General features: G+C 39.9%; 2 protein-coding genes across 9 annotated transcripts in view; both read left to right on the top strand.

The window, feature by feature from the left end:
* The window catches only part of cita (citron rho-interacting serine/threonine kinase a), a 38772-nt gene extending 33586 nt beyond the window's left edge, over positions 1-5186 (top strand). For all 8 annotated transcript variants that reach the window (XM_023284341.3, XM_023284334.3, XM_023284337.3 and 5 more), the window contains 5 exons: positions 200-280; positions 391-469; positions 609-791; positions 2016-2403; positions 3094-5186. In XM_023284341.3, coding sequence (XP_023140109.2) covers positions 200-280; positions 391-469; positions 609-791; positions 2016-2403; positions 3094-3117 — 755 coding nt within the window. In that variant the 3' untranslated portion in view covers positions 3118-5186. The remainder of the gene's footprint in view (positions 1-199; positions 281-390; positions 470-608; positions 792-2015; positions 2404-3093) is intronic.
* Positions 5187-7211: 2025 nt separating this feature from the next.
* myl2a (myosin, light chain 2a, regulatory, cardiac, slow) lies at positions 7212-9874 on the top strand. The gene is made up of 7 exons (XM_023284316.3): positions 7212-7277; positions 7671-7763; positions 8309-8384; positions 8593-8697; positions 8821-8899; positions 9117-9165; positions 9397-9874. Exons 1-7 carry the CDS (start codon positions 7275-7277, stop codon positions 9499-9501), a joined length of 510 nt encoding a protein of 169 aa, XP_023140084.1. The 5' UTR covers positions 7212-7274; the 3' UTR covers positions 9502-9874.
* Positions 9875-16436: the final 6562 nt, after the last annotated feature.

A 16436-nucleotide genomic window follows, 5' to 3' on the forward strand; every position in this document is an offset into this window, starting at 1 on the left:
GCATACATGTACAGTGCATTGTGTATACACTGGAGCACATCCACCTGTGCAGAAGCCAACATTTAACAGTTTGTGTGAGGATCTGCAATCAGTGAATAGTTTTTGTTGGCATACAATTTCTGCTTAGTTCTAACAAAACTGTTTTTATTTGTGTTCACAAGAAGATGGGTTTGAGCGACAAGTGAAATTTTTCTTCCAGAGTTTGGTGTGTTTGTGGATTCATACGGCCGTAGAAGTAGAACTGATGACATCAAATGGAGCCGTCTGCCTCTCTCATTTGGTTCGTATAAATCAATATGTTCTTAGTGATGCTTGAAAATTTCTCTTTATTTTATAGTTATTTATATGTCAACCTGTAAATTGATTGTGAGTGGGGTTTTGTTATTTCAGCCTATAGAGAGCCCTACCTGTTTGTGACCTATTTCAACTCACTGGACGTAATTGAGATTCAGGGACATGCTGCTCTTGGGTAAGATTGTTTTCTTCTTTTTTTTTTTCTCACATTTCTTAGGTTCGATTACTGCCATGACTCAGGAGACACTTTGAGAAAAATCATCCATTTCAGTCACTGTGTAGTCAAAATGTCTGATTTTCTTCTCTCTTTCCAGGCCTCACTCATATGCACACCTGGATATCCCAAACCCACGCTACCTTGGCCCAGCTATCTCCTCTGGGGCCATATACCTGGCCTCGTCCTACCAGAACAAACTCCGGGTCATTTGCTGCAAGGGAAACCTGGTCCAGAGCCAAGAAGGTGGAGGAGATCTGCAGCGTAACGGCTCCGGACGCAGGTGAGGACAAACACTATTTGTTGAATCTGCCCGAGTTCACAGTCACCTTCTCTTGTCTATGATTCAGTTTGGTGTTATGTTAGTAACATATCCGATCCACAAGGTGCCTTTAAATTTCTGTTTATTTTTATTTATGCTATGTCAGGAATACTTTATTTATTTTGTTATTGACTGAAATGTGTATGAGGCACTGAGTATCAAGAACTGTCAAGTTCTGAAAGCTGGATTGATTTTGTGGCCACATTCGTAATGTTGTTGTTGTTATATTTCTTGGACCAACAACTGCCTGACATAAATCACATACATTTTACTATTTTTAAACAATTTTATTTAGGCATGCAGAGAGATAAATTATATTCATTCCTTTGTTTCTTTATTCAATTTATGTAAATTAGATGGTAAACAATAACTGTGGATTGAAAATCTTTAGATAAAAGTAAAGGATAAGATTAGAAATGCGCATTTCACTGGCTTATTTATTTATTTCAGCACACTATTGATTCATTAATTTATTATTAGATGAAGTTTTGTCTTCTGCTAGGTTGGAGACTGTAGATTTTTAAGCACACTGCACTCTTTTATCCCGGGTACACGGGTCTTGTGGACAGGGCACTGGGCATAGCTGGCTGGCACTGAAGGGCACAGGTTGGCATCCACTGGTGGTGATGGGAAAAACCTGCCTTTAATGATTGACCTGGTTATAAAACAGGAGAGTAACACCTTCATTTTGTTTTTCTGCAGGAGGAGGAGTTCTTTTTTTATCTGTAACAAATCTTAAGATGTCCTTTTTTATTTATTTTTCTTTACCCTATTAAAGTTGCTTTTAAGAATGCCTCCTGTCAACTGTAGAAGGGAAAACGTTGAATAAAGACTGATTTCTTTTATGTCCCGAGACTGGTCTATTGCAATCTGAAGCTCACTAACAACTGCGCTTTGCAAGCCTGTCAGCTTTGTTCTTCAGTTATTGTTGTCTGCTACTGACTCTACTCTCATTTAGCAAACTAAATGGAGTTGATGGGTTCAGTCTCTTCTAATTACATATTGTAATGTTGTGTTTGTTAGCTTACTGAATGAGCCTGATTGCGAGTCCATCTATCTCACCACATCCTCTGAGCGACCTGACTCCCACGGTGCCAAGCAAAGCCTATGACCTGAAACACAAAATAACTTTTTACTGTTAGCAATGCTGCGTGCTCGTCTTTATTCCTCGGCTCTTCCCAACAGTCCTAACAAGCGTGGGCCTCCTTCCTACAATGAGCACATCTCTAAAAGGCTGGCAGCCAATCCTCTGGTCCATGGAGATCCTGGTACACCTCACCGCTACCGAGAGGCTCGCACAGAGTTCAGGAGGGACAAATCCCCCAGCCGTCCACTGGAGAGAGAGAAGTCTCCTGGCAGAATGCTGGAGAGCCGGATAGTGGGGTCTCCTGGCAGGGCCATGGCCGACCCCCGGTTGGAGCGCTCCCCGGGCAGAGCCATGGCAGACCCACGCATGGACCGCTCCCCTGGCAGGATGATGGACGTTCGTAGGGAGAGGTCTCCTGGACGATTTGAAGAGCGCCAAAGGCTTCATACTGGCTCTGGACGCACACCCATAAACCCTGTCAACAAGGTTTGTCAGTCATTTCTTCCCGATGCTCGCTATTTATAACCCCACAGTTGTTGTCTGCAGCAGAATGCACTATAGTTACTACTTAATTACAATGATGAGGAGCTATCTCAACAACTTCTGGGATCACTGACTGTACATGTACTGCTCCCTGCTAAGTTTAAGTTTTTAGTGACATGTATTGTCAACTGTTGAATGAACCTATAGTAGATAGGTTGGCTTAGTTCAAACTTTCATGGTTCCCTGATGACTGATCCAGTGGTATCGGTATCTAGTGCCGCCATCAGGTTGGCATTTCCAGTTTTTAGTGGAATATCTTGACAACTTATTGGATGGATTGCTGGGAAATAAGCGACAGATCTTTAAGTAAGATCTGTACCTCTTTTATCTTGCAACATCATCCAGTTGTTTGATATATATCATTTTCATCAACCTCAGCTGTACTGAGTTAATTAAATGGTTACATGATAAGAGGTTAAACTAAACTTTTAAATCCAATGTATATTACTTGCAACGCATGTTAGTGTACTGAGTTAATAAGCGGGGAAAGATTACATGGTTATAGATTCCTTGTCTAATTGTTATATTAGTGACTTTCAATTGACATATCTCAATTCATTGCAGTTCTCTAAATTGTGGCCTTTACTTCTCTGTGTATTAATTTGACTTTATGTGTTTGACTTTTTCCTTTAGGTGTGGGACCAATCATCAGTTTGAGGAGCCACAGAGCCACATACCCATTATGGACAAAGTCATCTTTGGAATGAGAAATGAAGGAGCAGAGAACCAGTGAGAATGTCACCAACTCATGATGAAACACTGCCACACATCTGTTTTGCCTGAAATCCAAACTGAAAAACCCACAGAGGGAAACATCTGTAGCTGTCAGAACATAGAGAAACTAGAAAAATAAAGAGATGTCATTAGAATAAAGTTATCTTTTTCAATAAAGGTCAGCAAAATGCCATATTAACAACTTGAGCAGGGTTTTTTTCCCAGTGTATCTGACCATGTATTCTCTCCTCTGAGAAGGGATTAGTAGTTAGTTATGATTTGTTCTTATACAAAGAAAATCTGAGATACGAGAGCTCAAGTTATGACTTGACTTGGTTGGTTTTTGCTGGCTTCACTTAACTCCGGACAGCAGTGATGACACTAGATAAGCACAGCCGTAGCAACTGTATCTTGCGAGTCATGCCTAGATGATTACAAAGTCACCAGTGGCAGAGGTTCATTCAGAATAGCATTAACACTACTGGCTCCTTTCCACACTCAGCTCTGTCCACAGTAGCTATAGATCAGGGCAGATGTGTAGCAGGTCACGTATTGTACATCTAGTCATACTTCTGGCTCCAACCCTGCGCCCGCTTGTCAACACACAATCATTATCGGCTAATTACAATCATTTTCAGCTCAGTCGTCTGTCGACACTTTGATCAGTTATGCTGGCGGGACTTGCCTGGAGCACAAAGTAACAGAATAGAAATTAAATCAACCCTCCCTGAACAATCCGCCCTGTAGAACCACACAACAGATAACGATTGTCTGCCTTCAAATAGGTTGACACTAAAACTGCACTACCCACACTCCCCAGCAGCAATGGAGCAGGACCTTTCTAATCCTCCAGAACGCTATCTGACTGTACATAGACGAGACATAATTTTATATATATTGAGAAGGAATTTCAAGGCTGGATAAGCCACGTCTATTTTTGTTAAAGAAAAAAGTGATAACGTGTCCTCTTGAATGTCCGATGAGTATTCTTTTAATATGTCCAAACGTCCTTTATCAAGTGAGTGATTGTATCTGGATCAAACTCGTGTATGCACTTCCATGTGTCCAAGGCAAAACCTCAGTGCTGAAATAAATGATGGGAGGCAAAAAAAAAGATCATGTTTGAAGCTTACAACATAGTACTTGAGCATTTCTTTTTGTACAATGTCCCTTATTATTGTATATAACCCAAACTGTTTAAGGTGAAGATGAAAATAATCTTTGTTTTTTTTCCTGATTCGTAAATGGCATGGATATGTATATCTGAAATGAAACGGAGTGTTGTCTTCTGCTTCTGCCTCATTTGGGTTATATTTTTATTCCACAACTTCACAGCGAAGCACGTGAATTATATCTCCTTTCTTTTAGCTGTTACCTATTTGCACAGTGAATTCATAACATGATTGCTAAATCTCTTCTTTTTCTCTTATTAAGGCACTCTTGGCAAGTTAAAACATCCAGTCCAATCTGAAAATACGCTAAAATCCATTTAAATTTATTTATTTCACTCAGCTGAGGGGATTTTATTTCTTTATATCGTAATCTGATCTATGGAAACAATATTCTTGTGGTTTTTAGTGATGTTTTTTGAATGTAAGCAGATGAGATGCCACGCTTTAACTTGCCCAGTGTGTTTGTCAATAGTAGGCACTTGTTAAGAAGACATTTCTTCAATTTTGACTCCACTATGGTTCTTTTAAGACAGAAAAAAAACACGTCCTGAATGTATTTTAGCCAAGAAGATTAGAGCTGAGTCTCTGGTTTTATCAAAAAGCACCCGATGCTACAGATTGCACACATTTTCAGCTGGCCTCTATAGGACTCTGTACAAAAGGGTTTTCCATCTTGTTTGATTTTATTTTTATATTCTTTTAAAAATGGATTTGCTTTCACATGGTCCTGAATCATAATGCTGTAACGCTGGATATGATATTGATGTCTGCTAACAAATGATTTATTAGCGTTCCCTGTAGAGATTTTGTCACAGAATATTAAATATTATAATCATTGTCTTTCGCTTCGAATTTGCCTCCTTATTGAGTGATTGTGTGCCTGATGTCATGAACTGTAGATAAAGTTGTAACGCTCTCTACAAGGTAAAAAAAAAAAAAAGAGAAGATTTGAGATCATATTTGAGGCCATTTTCTCTCTTATCTTGTGCTTCTAGACTTTTTAAAACTGCCAGTGAATTGGCCATTTGTCCACGTCCATTGTGTTAGAAGAGGTTAGTCTATTTATAGGCATCTGATCGCAGCGCTCAGCCAGTGACACAATAGGCTGCCATTCCAGTAGCTGCAGCGGCTGCTCAGAGCCGAAGCAGAGAAGTTTTCAACAGTAGCATCTGCCTCAGTCAACAATAACTCGTCTAATTCTGACCTCCTTGTACACGACATGCTGTGAAATGACACCGATGACATGTGCTCTTAGTTCGTCCGCAGCCGTGTATTCGACAGTAAAGCGTGTAAGGAGGCTTTCAGCGCCTCTCTTTATATAGATCACACACCTGTGGCCTCACCTCCTAACCTCGGCCCATTCAACTCATTTTCACACACTGTCACTTTTGTCGACCTGGGAGCCACAAGTCACGCTGGATGGCTTGTTAATGGTGCGGAGACATGGCACATTGTAAGGATGTGTTCAGTGTCAGCAGTGTCACACTTCACTATGTCACACCTACTGCTGTTGACATCCCTGAGCTTAGTTTCACGAGCTCTGCAATGCAAACAGAAGACTGAAGGACATGATTTGAAGCTGTTGTTCCCTTTGCCTGTATAATGTTTCCTCATTATCGGTTTTAAGAACTTAAAGACTATGGACGGAGTAGCTGTAATATGTTCTATATAACAACCATCATAAGCGCCAGTAAAGATGGTAATGGGGTCTCCAAGTACTTTTTATCAAATGGGCACAAGAAATCATTGAATATCAAATCAAGAGTTGCTAAAGATTTTATTGGTGAGAACTTTTGAATTCATGCGCCACGCTCCGGTTGCTTTACTACACCAGGATGTTGGCTTTGATACCTGGTTTACTGAGCGTAAATTATGAGTCAGAAATATCCTGACCTCTGAAATGTTGTTTCTCAAATGGAGTATTTCTGGCATCAGTTGAACTAATGTTTTTTTTTCCTTTCTGGATTAAGTGCAAAATATAGTATATACTGCATAAACAAACCATCTTAATAATAAGTAGAGCAGAACTTCTTGTTTTTCTGCAGCATTTATTTCTTAATCTAAGAGCCTGTTTGAAGTTACAGAGTTCCCAAGTTATCTTTTACTGAGAGGCACTGCTGCATTTATCAGCCTACATGAAGCTCTGTTTATTCAATAACAACTTTTATTTCTATATTTAGAAATGTGCAGTGTGTTGCACCTATAGGATTATAAGTCACATACTGCTGATTATGTGTAATGCCTTTGGCTTGTCTCTAACGTGCAGCTTCCACTTTGCTCAGTTTTAACTTTTGAAAACCAACACACAAGATGAACCTGAATGATCCACATCAAACATGGTCCAAATATTCTGCTTTAAAATCCACAGATGCAGTCTAAAGAGTTTTCTGATGTTCTAACCATAAACTGTTTTGTCTCTTTATTCCACTTCCAGCAGAAGTCTGTTCAACTTTCAGTAAAAACGGCATAATTTGTCTTCGATAGGCAAAGAAAAACCTGGACAACGGATCGACTAATTTGACACATTTCATGTTCTGCCTTTTGTTTTTGAAATTACATCCCTTCCATTCACTTAAAACCACTGCTGTCTAACATTTAGACAGTCAAGACAATGGTCTGTGGACAGATTAAGTGCTTTAACCTTCAGCCTGCTGTTGATATTCTAGACCAGTTATTCCACTCTCTTTGTCCAATGTCCATCGTGACCACACAGGGAGAGTGGCAGCTACTGAGAGGTGTGTGTGTTGTTGGCGAGTGCTCAATACTGTATGTGCTGTATGAAGCATCATTTACCTGTCACTTCCTAAAGAGGACATAGTTTATAAATATCATCCAGTGGAGCTGAAGGTTGGGGCTACAAAAGGCCACCCACAATCTTCCCATTGTTCACTGGCATCATTGTTGGTCTGACCTCCCAGCTGCTCAGCCATGGTAAGTCAATGTGTGTATGTGTGTGTGTGCTTTTAGTTTGTGCGAGGACAGGTGTGGGTTGTTGGCTTCAAGGATGCTGCTTTTGTTTTGGATAGATGAATATATGGGATAACTAATATTCCAGCATTTTCTGTGATGATTTATAAGATTCATTTAATACCAATTAAAGTGCTTGTTAACTAGCCTAATATGTCTCAGCAGATTTAGATCTTCAGCTTGATTATAAGTTATGCACTTGTGTTGCTGTACAAAAGCTATTTTCACTTATTACGGCGCTGTTTTCTCTCATTAAGCCACATAACCTGCTTTATTCCAGTTGTTTGAAACGTAGCTTCACCTTAACTAGCATATCCTTTCTGCATCATCTCTCCTCCTTCCCTCACGCTACCAAAGGCCCCCAAGAAAGCCAAGAAGAGGACAGCAGAGGGAGCCAACTCCAATGTGTTCTCCATGTTCGAGCAGGCACAGATCCAGGAATTCAAAGAGGTGAAAGCTGCTGAACCAATTTTTATTTCACTGATTTGCATTCGGCTGAGAATGACAAAAAATGTTAAAATGGTGTAAGAATATGCAAGCCAGCTCACCATGTCAGGGATTGTGATCCAAGTGTTTCCGCGTTGAAAATGCAAAAGCGATACAGACAGAGAGGTCTCCGCTTTCCCTCCATGCCTTTCCTTTTCCATTGTTCATTGTTGCAGTATGCCCACCTGTCTATTTCCCTGTCGCTGGCCTGACAGCAGTGAGGCTCATGGTATGTTGGTATGAGGGTCAGCGGTGAGACATCCAGACTGTGTCATCAGTGATTAGGCTGCAGATGAACTGCTGGACATGCCCTGGATGCCACACTGAATCCAAGGGGGCTTGTGCGTTATAAATACTTAGCAGTATTCATCTATAAAGATGGTGCATGAAATATTCAAGGGGAGAAAAGAGAACTTAAAAATGAGTTCTGAATGGGCTCAGAACACGTGGTTTCAATCTGCTTGCATCTTTTCAGCATAGAGAGTGTCATTCATGTGTCTTTATCTCAGGCCTTCACCATCATGGACCAGAACAGAGATGGCTTCATTGACAAGAATGATCTGAGGGACACCTTTGCTGCTCTCGGTACTCCCACATCACTCACATTCAGCCTTAGAAGATATTGCATTATTTTTATGGCCTTCAGAGTGATGACTGTGAGGATTAGTCATGAGCTAAAATGCAAAACAGCAAATCATCAGCACCCAAAGTCCACATTTGCCCTCATGTGCCACATCTGAATCTACTCAGTCTGCTCGTGCCATATGTTCATGTTGAATATTTACCGCCGCAGGACGTCTGAATGTGAAGCAGGAGGAGATAGACGACATGCTCAAAGAGGCTCCCGGCCCCATCAACTTCACCGTCTTCCTCACCATGTTTGGCGAGAAGCTGAAAGGTGAGAACACGTCGGCTGAAGATGCTAATTTAAGCAGAAAAATTACATCTGAGTCATGCAAATAGATCATAAATCTAAATGTGTTAATGTAATAATGTGTAATGGCTGCTTTAATGCTTTCAGGTGCTGATCCAGAGGAGACCATCCTCAACGCTTTTAAAGTCTTTGACCCTGAGGGGAAAGGGGTGCTGAGGAAGGACTAGTAAGTGCTTTAACGCATTTCTCACATCATATCAATTTGCAATATGCAAATCAGTTGGAAGCCTGGCTGAGCTTTCACTCACAATTCATGACTCAGTGCGACTGCGATCATTCATCCCAGCACAACTTCACAATGAGCAAAGACCATTACGACCCGAATATTTCCTCCTGGTGTGAACACATCATCTCATGCCCTGTTTTTTTCTTTCTCTCTCCAGCGTGACACAGATGCTCACAACACAAGCCGACCGATTCTCAGCCGAAGAGGTACATTGCAGTCTTTTTCCACTAATTATAATAATTACAACAGATTGCTAGGAGTGTGTGGGAGAGTCCAAAAAAATACAAGCACGAACGTCACAGTGACGACCACCTTTTTATGTTCACATCAGAGGCACGCTAAACAAAAAAACAAATGTGTGAATCATCATTACACTCTAGTGCAAACTGAGCTGTTTTCAGTGCAGTGGTGGTAATATGTGCCTTTTTGTTGGATAGATGGAGCAGATGTTTGCTGCCTTCCCCCCAGATGTGGCAGGAAACCTGGACTACAAGAACCTGGTTCATATCATCACTCACGGCGAGGAGAAGGACCAGGAGTGAACTTTGTATCAGTTTATTCACCAGCTAGACAGTCAGTCTCTTCACTCTTTAATGACTCAAACCTGCCGCCCATGAAGAAGATATGGACTATTTAGTCAATTTTTATGCCCGCTTTAGTGTTTCTGTGCTGTTTTCTTTCTCTCGAGACCACAGAAGGATCCTGACAAAGTGTTCCGCAAAAAAATGCATATTTGACAGCATCAGCATAACGAGCTGTCTTGTTCTCTTTCTGCTTTCTCCACAGTATATTTCCACATTCACCTAATTTAATTATTTTTCCTTATCATTTTATACACTGAAAAGTGCTGCCTGTCTTTGTCAAATTCACTTGTTCGGTCTGTGCATGTCTGTTGAATAAAAGTTTTTGAAAACAGTTAACAGCTATCTGCTTTTTTTAATGCAAGTTTTTAAAACATTTTATCTGAGAAAACAGTAAAAGAAGCTATATATTCATGTGAATGGTTCTCATATGTTTATGGGATCATAGGATTGCTGCATGACTATACCAGATATTCTATGTTAGGTAGTGAACTTGAGAATGGCGGATGTGCTTTTGGTGACCCTCTAAACACCCCCCCTGAGCTCAGTCTAAATCAACCGGTGTACAAAATAGACCAGTGTGTCTGCTGTATGCACATGAAAATGTTTGGCTACTGAAACAAAGGGCTTTAGTGAGACAAAGCCCTGTTGTTATTTTAGTGCTGTGCTGATGTGAGGAGGGTAATGCTATACTGTGGAGACTCACTAAAGGAAGCCACCCAGTGATCCTCAGCGTCCTCACCTACCCCGCTTGTCAGACCTTGGCGGGGGTGATGCAGGGCGTGAAAATCCCTGGTTGTTCCAGCTGGAGTGTCCACAAACTCCACATTAAAGTCCTGTGTGGTGCAGAGGAGACGAGCTACGTGGGGAATGGTGAGCGATGAGTGTTTGGATCAGCTGGATATTTGAGTCTGTATCATGTGTCCTGCTTTAACTGTCTCTAAGTACAGACTGTAGCCACTGAGCGACGGGAGACTTAAGCGCATTTTTCATTCAACCCCCTGCATGTAATCTACACTGCAAGTCCAGCAACAAAAGGTAGACAAAGTTAGTAACTACAGGCTGAACAATATAATGGAGCAGTTAAAGCCAAACTGTGAGTGGAGACCAAAATAGAGCTACAAAAAACTGTATATCGGAATAAATTCATCAGGTTGCCTGAATCATGATGCTGATTAAACGCTATGTCTGCAGGGTGTGTAAATTAGGAATCATTTGTTAACATTAATTATACAAGGTGATAATAAGCCAGATGTTGTGTTTTCAGACAGTCATGTTTTGCCCCCAAATGTGCAAGAAAAACATGTTAATTAATGCACCTTTAACGTTTATATTCTCACATCAGATGCAGCAGACTGTCTTAGCATGGCTGATGTAACTTCTCAGCCCATGTTGTGCTCCAATTTCTTTATCTTTGACATCAAAACTCTGCCTGTAGGCAGGTCCTGAATTTATTTTAAATAGTGCCTCATAAGCTGCATGCAGTCAAGCACCACAGTGTGATGATGCAATATGTTGTTTACCATCAGAAATGTGTTGGAATCTACTTTTAAAATGAGATTTTCCTCAATTTTCTACATCATAAGGCTAGTTAACAAAAATTGAGGAATGAACAATGATATCTTCTTGCATTATCTCCTCTAAAAGGCCACTGATGGCAGGAATCAACTGATCTAAAGTCCCTTGAACCACAATGCACTCCTTTCCCAGGCAACTGTATCAGACTACAGCCCAGAAAAAACAGAAAAATCCCATTATGTATTCTAATCAGTTTATTTAGATATAGAATAGAAACATGTATAAACCTTGAACAAAGCTTTGTCTTTGAGGGGCTTCCCTAAAACTGGGGTATACATTGCAGTACATTATCGAGCAGCACATGCTAAGATTACAGTAGATTTAAAACACTGACTGACACTGACGCTTTACAAAAGAAGGCTGAAATAATGACATGTAACAGTATATCGTCACTATATAGCAGAAAAAAAGTTAATGTCAGACTGAAACCATGTTCTGAACTATATGTGATTTAAAAATTAATACTGTAAGAATGAAAGCAGACATCATATTTTTTTGTTATCTGACTCAAAGGCAGCTATGTATAACCTGCAGATAACTGAACTCTTCTGACAGGCAGACAAATTGTAAATAATTCCTGTTCCTTTATTTCTCCACATTTGGTCACTTTCAGATTTTTAGGGATCTGTGGTTTGACAGAATGTTCTTGCTTCAAGAAAAAAAATAAAATGATGCTTGCTTGATGATGATGATGGTAACAAAGTCAGTTAAAGCTTTGAATAAGATAAAATTCTCTGATGTGTAGCAAATAATTCCTATGTGAATCCTCCTCTCTTCTTGAAATCTCAACCCTCTTTTGCAGGAAGAACGTTCTTTAACTTCCTCTTCATGAAAGTGTGCCGTTTGATGTCAGGGTCACAAACACACATCAGATATCACGTCTCAACTCTGCCCGTACCACTTTTCCATATGCTCACAAATATGTGAGTTATGTGAAATATACTAACCCTAGTTTTTCCACATTAAAGTACAGACTGTGGAATTTCCCCGTTTCAAACATAAACCTGTGAAAACACTTAAATTCTAGTTACAGTACTTGTTTATTTCTATATTTGTCCAAAAGTAAGCATGGACCTGAAGACAAATTTGTTGTTTCACTGGTCAAAATGATGTCACATTTCTTCTATATACTGTATATTATTCTTATTCTACAAAGTTCAAAGCAATCTTTATTATCCCTGAAGAGCAATATGTCCTACAGTCAGCTGTACGCCACAGTGGTATGAATTAGACCACACAATAGACAAAAAATGTAATAGTAAACTTAACTTAAATTAAATTAAATATTATGCCAAGTCAAGCTTCACTGGAGACTCTAAAATGATATTTGACAAAAGCATGGTTTAGCTTTTTTCTCACTGTGATGACTGTCACTTAATCTGAATTTCTGTCAAACTTTGTCTGTGAATACCCTCTGGTGGCCGATGAAGAAAATGAAAGATGAAATAAATCAAATGGGAATCCATAATGATAAACAAAGGCTCCTTACATGCCCGAATGAAACATTTACAAGCCTGATGTATCTCAACTTTTCAGGAACTAACAGAAATCTGGATGAGATTACATCAAAACCTGCAATAATCTCACTGCTGAACACACACACTAATTCCCTGCAGTAATATTAAGGCAGTCATTTATCGAGGGAATCTTTCACAGTGTGCTGAAGGTGCATTTAACACTCTCTACAGAGGTTCTTATTGAGATTTAATAAAGTGCTTAAGTGGCTTTTAGTCTATATTCACCATTGACGAAAAAAGGAGGATTTTTTTTCTGTGAGAACTGTGGATTTGTGCTGAGTGTGTCTGTTCAAAGGAGGCTTCATTTATCCAGCGGGGAACTGGGTTGGGAGTAAATTCTGTCTTCATTCAGTAATGTGAGTGTAGTATCTGCATTTAGATGACCAGATGTATTTGTTGGCTATTTTTACTCTAATTCTATTATAGTGTGTTGAGAAAATAGTTGGAAAAGTCCTTCAAGAAAAGATATTCTCACATTTGTATTTTACTGAAGACATACTTTTTTTTATATTCACAGTACATATCAAACTCATCTGGCACATAGATTTGATGTTCATACGGGTTCAGAGGTTAAGTTTCGGAATACATTGTTATGAATGGACAGATATTTGTATTTGTGGGAAACACTTCTCTAATATTTCCTAAATGTATAAATGTGCACTTCCATCCTTTTGCAAGTACTCACCAAGATAGATAAACACTAAGAAAATAGATGAACCTAAAGCACAAACTATAAATAGAAGACACATTAAAAATATAATGGTTAAAAGTGAAGGATGCTGTGGGGAAAAAAGCTGTACTGAAAGTTATAAAAACTTAAACGGGGGACTATTTTCCCGCTCGAATACAAAATCAGGGACGCATTTGTCTGAAGTCCTATTTTACAAAAGTCCTGGGTGTTTTTTGATCCAGCAGAGAGAACTCTGCTGTTTACCATCAATGGCTGTGTTTTTCCACTGAGGTACAGAACTTTACATTGCAGTGGATCAAAAAACACCTCAAACATGTCTTTTTTGCAGTACAACAAAGTTAAAATTCCATGAAACATAAAACAGACCAAAAAAAAGAAAGTTACATTTGTTTGATAATTTATTTAACAAATTTCAGATTTGTTTCTCAATTACGTGTAAGTCAAGTCAAAGTCAAAGTCAGCTTTATTGTCAATTCTTCAACATGTACATGACACACCAAGGATCGAAATTACGTTACTCTCTCTTCGTGCAACAGTAGACATTAAATAAACACTTAGAAAATAAGATATTAAAGGGCAAAAAAGAACAAAGGAAGCAAAACTAGAGCCGAGCAACAACTAAGAACTAAGAAAAGCAGAACTGAGTAAAATGTAAACACGAAAAAATATATAATAAATAAATATATAAAATAAATATAATACACTACTAGAATATTATTTCAAAATATATAATATTGGCCAATTTAACTATTGGCCAAAATTAGACTACACAAATTTAATTTTGGAAAACTGAGGATTCCCTATAAACAAGCATATAGTGGGGAGGAAAAAAACTCCCTTTTAACAGTGACAAAACTCCAGCAGAGTCGGGAGGCCAGCAATCTGCTTCAACTGGTTGGGTTGAGGGGAAAGGGATTGCAGAGAATAATCATCTGCACTTGAAATGTTTTGGACTTCTTTTTTTCTTCTTAATCTTTTTGCCTTTCCATATTTTTTAAGCGACCAGGTATTATTTCTTTTTTTCTAATTCCTTCCTGGTAGCTCTGTTCTAGCGCTTTATGCATCACTTGAGCCTGAACTGTTTTGTACTTCTCGTATCGCCGTCTTCATCGTCATCTCTTTCTCTCTTCTTCCACAACCGGAGATGCTTGTTATCCTGACAATCAACATCCTCGTCGTCTTCTCTCGCTCTTTTACTGGATGAATCAGGAAGATTGCCTGCATCAGTCTCAATAATGTTGAGGTCCGTGCTCTGTGGGGGCCATACCATCACTTCAAGGACTTATTGTTCTTGTTTACTCTGAAGATAGTTCTTAATGACGTTGACTGTATGTAGGGGATTGTTGTCCTGCTGCAGAATAAATTTGGTTCCAATCATACGCCTCCCTGATGGTATTGCATGATGGATAAGTATCTGCATGTATTTCTCAGCACTGAAGACATCATTAATCCTGACCAAATCTTCAACTCCATTTTCATAAATGCAGCCCAAACTTGCAAGGAACTTCCACCACGCTTCTCTGCTGCCTGCAGACACTCATTACTGTACTGCTCCCCAGCCCTTCAGCAAACACACTGCCTTCTGCTACAGCCAAAAAATTCTAATTTTGACTCAATCCAGAGCACCTGTTGCCATTTTTCTGCACCCCCAGATTATAGACCACTCCTGGCTGGACGTCCAGAGAGTAGATGGGTGTACCTGGGTTTCACATGTGTCTGCCACTTCTGAGCTGATGGCACAGCTGGACATCTTGTGATTTCGAAGGGAAATAAGCTTGATGTGTTTTTCATCTGCTGCACTAGGTTTCCTTGGCCGACTGCTGCGTCTACAATCCTCAACATTGCCTGTTTCTTTGTGCTTCTTCAGAAGAGCTTGAACAGCACATCTTGAAACCCCAGTCTGCTTTGACAGCTTTGTCTGGGAGAGACAAAGCTGCTGATGCAGTATAACTACCTTGTGTCTCGTTGCTGTGCTCTCTGGCCATGGTGTATGACCTGTGACATGAAACTGTCTTCCACAACCTCACCTTGGTAGCAGAGTTTGGCTGTTCTTCACCCAGTTTTAAGCCTCCTACACAGCTGTTTAGTGTGTTTTAGTTAATGGCTGAGTTTCAACCTAAATATGAAATTGTTGATCATTAGCATCTGTTTAGTACAACTGGTTGATCATACACCTGGCTTTAATCCTACTAAGTCCCTGATTTTGTGCAAGTGTACCTATAAGAACTGTTTGAAGGCAAAGAGTAGTAACACCGAATATGGATTTGAAAAGTAAACAATTACTATTTATATTTTTGAAAGCATTCTTAGTTTATAGTTTTAGTAGTCTGATAGCAGTGGGAAAGAGTTCTTTAGTCTTGTGGTCCTGCGTTTCACACTTCTGTTCCTCCGGCCTGAGGGTAGAGTGGTGAACAGCCTGAACTGAGGGTGGGTGGGGTCCTTGAGGATGGAGGCAGCTCTCTTGTGCACTCTGAGGTGGTATATGCTCTGCAGAGAGGGTAGTGGAGGATCTTCTCAGCAGTCTTCACCACTCTTTGCAGGTGTTTGCGGCCCTCAGCAGTAGTGAAGTCGTACCACACAGAGATCCAGCTGGTCAAGATGCTCTCAATGATGCAGCTGTAGAAGTTGCTGAGGATGTCTACAGAGCTTCTTTTGAGATTTAATACAGCGCTCAAGTGCCATTCAGTCTATACTCACCATTGAGAAATAAAGGATGAAAAACGGAGACACTGATTTTAACAGTAGGAACTCAATGCACCCAAACTCAGGACACCGTTATTTCAACAATAAATATGTTATTTCATTTATCTTTAATGTAGTTATGTATCGAGCTTATTTTATTTCATTTTATCTCATATAGTGTTTCCTCACTTCCTCAATCGCTGTGTTTAAGAGTACTTTATTGAGAACTATTTTTGCAAAGCACTTTGTTGCATTTTTGTTTGTATGAAAAGTGCTATATAAATAAAGTGACTGATTGACGGATTGGTTGGTTGCTACTCTCTGCAGTATCGCTCTCGGCCGCCAGGTGTCGCTGGTCCCTGCGTGTTGCAGCTGGTGGGCTGTCGGGGGGCTGGATGAGGGCTGGTGGAGACTCCTGGGGGGGGGAG

This window comes from Amphiprion ocellaris, chromosome 5, assembly GCF_022539595.1.
Source record: "Amphiprion ocellaris isolate individual 3 ecotype Okinawa chromosome 5, ASM2253959v1, whole genome shotgun sequence".
NCBI classification, from domain to species: domain Eukaryota; kingdom Metazoa; phylum Chordata; class Actinopteri; family Pomacentridae; genus Amphiprion; species Amphiprion ocellaris.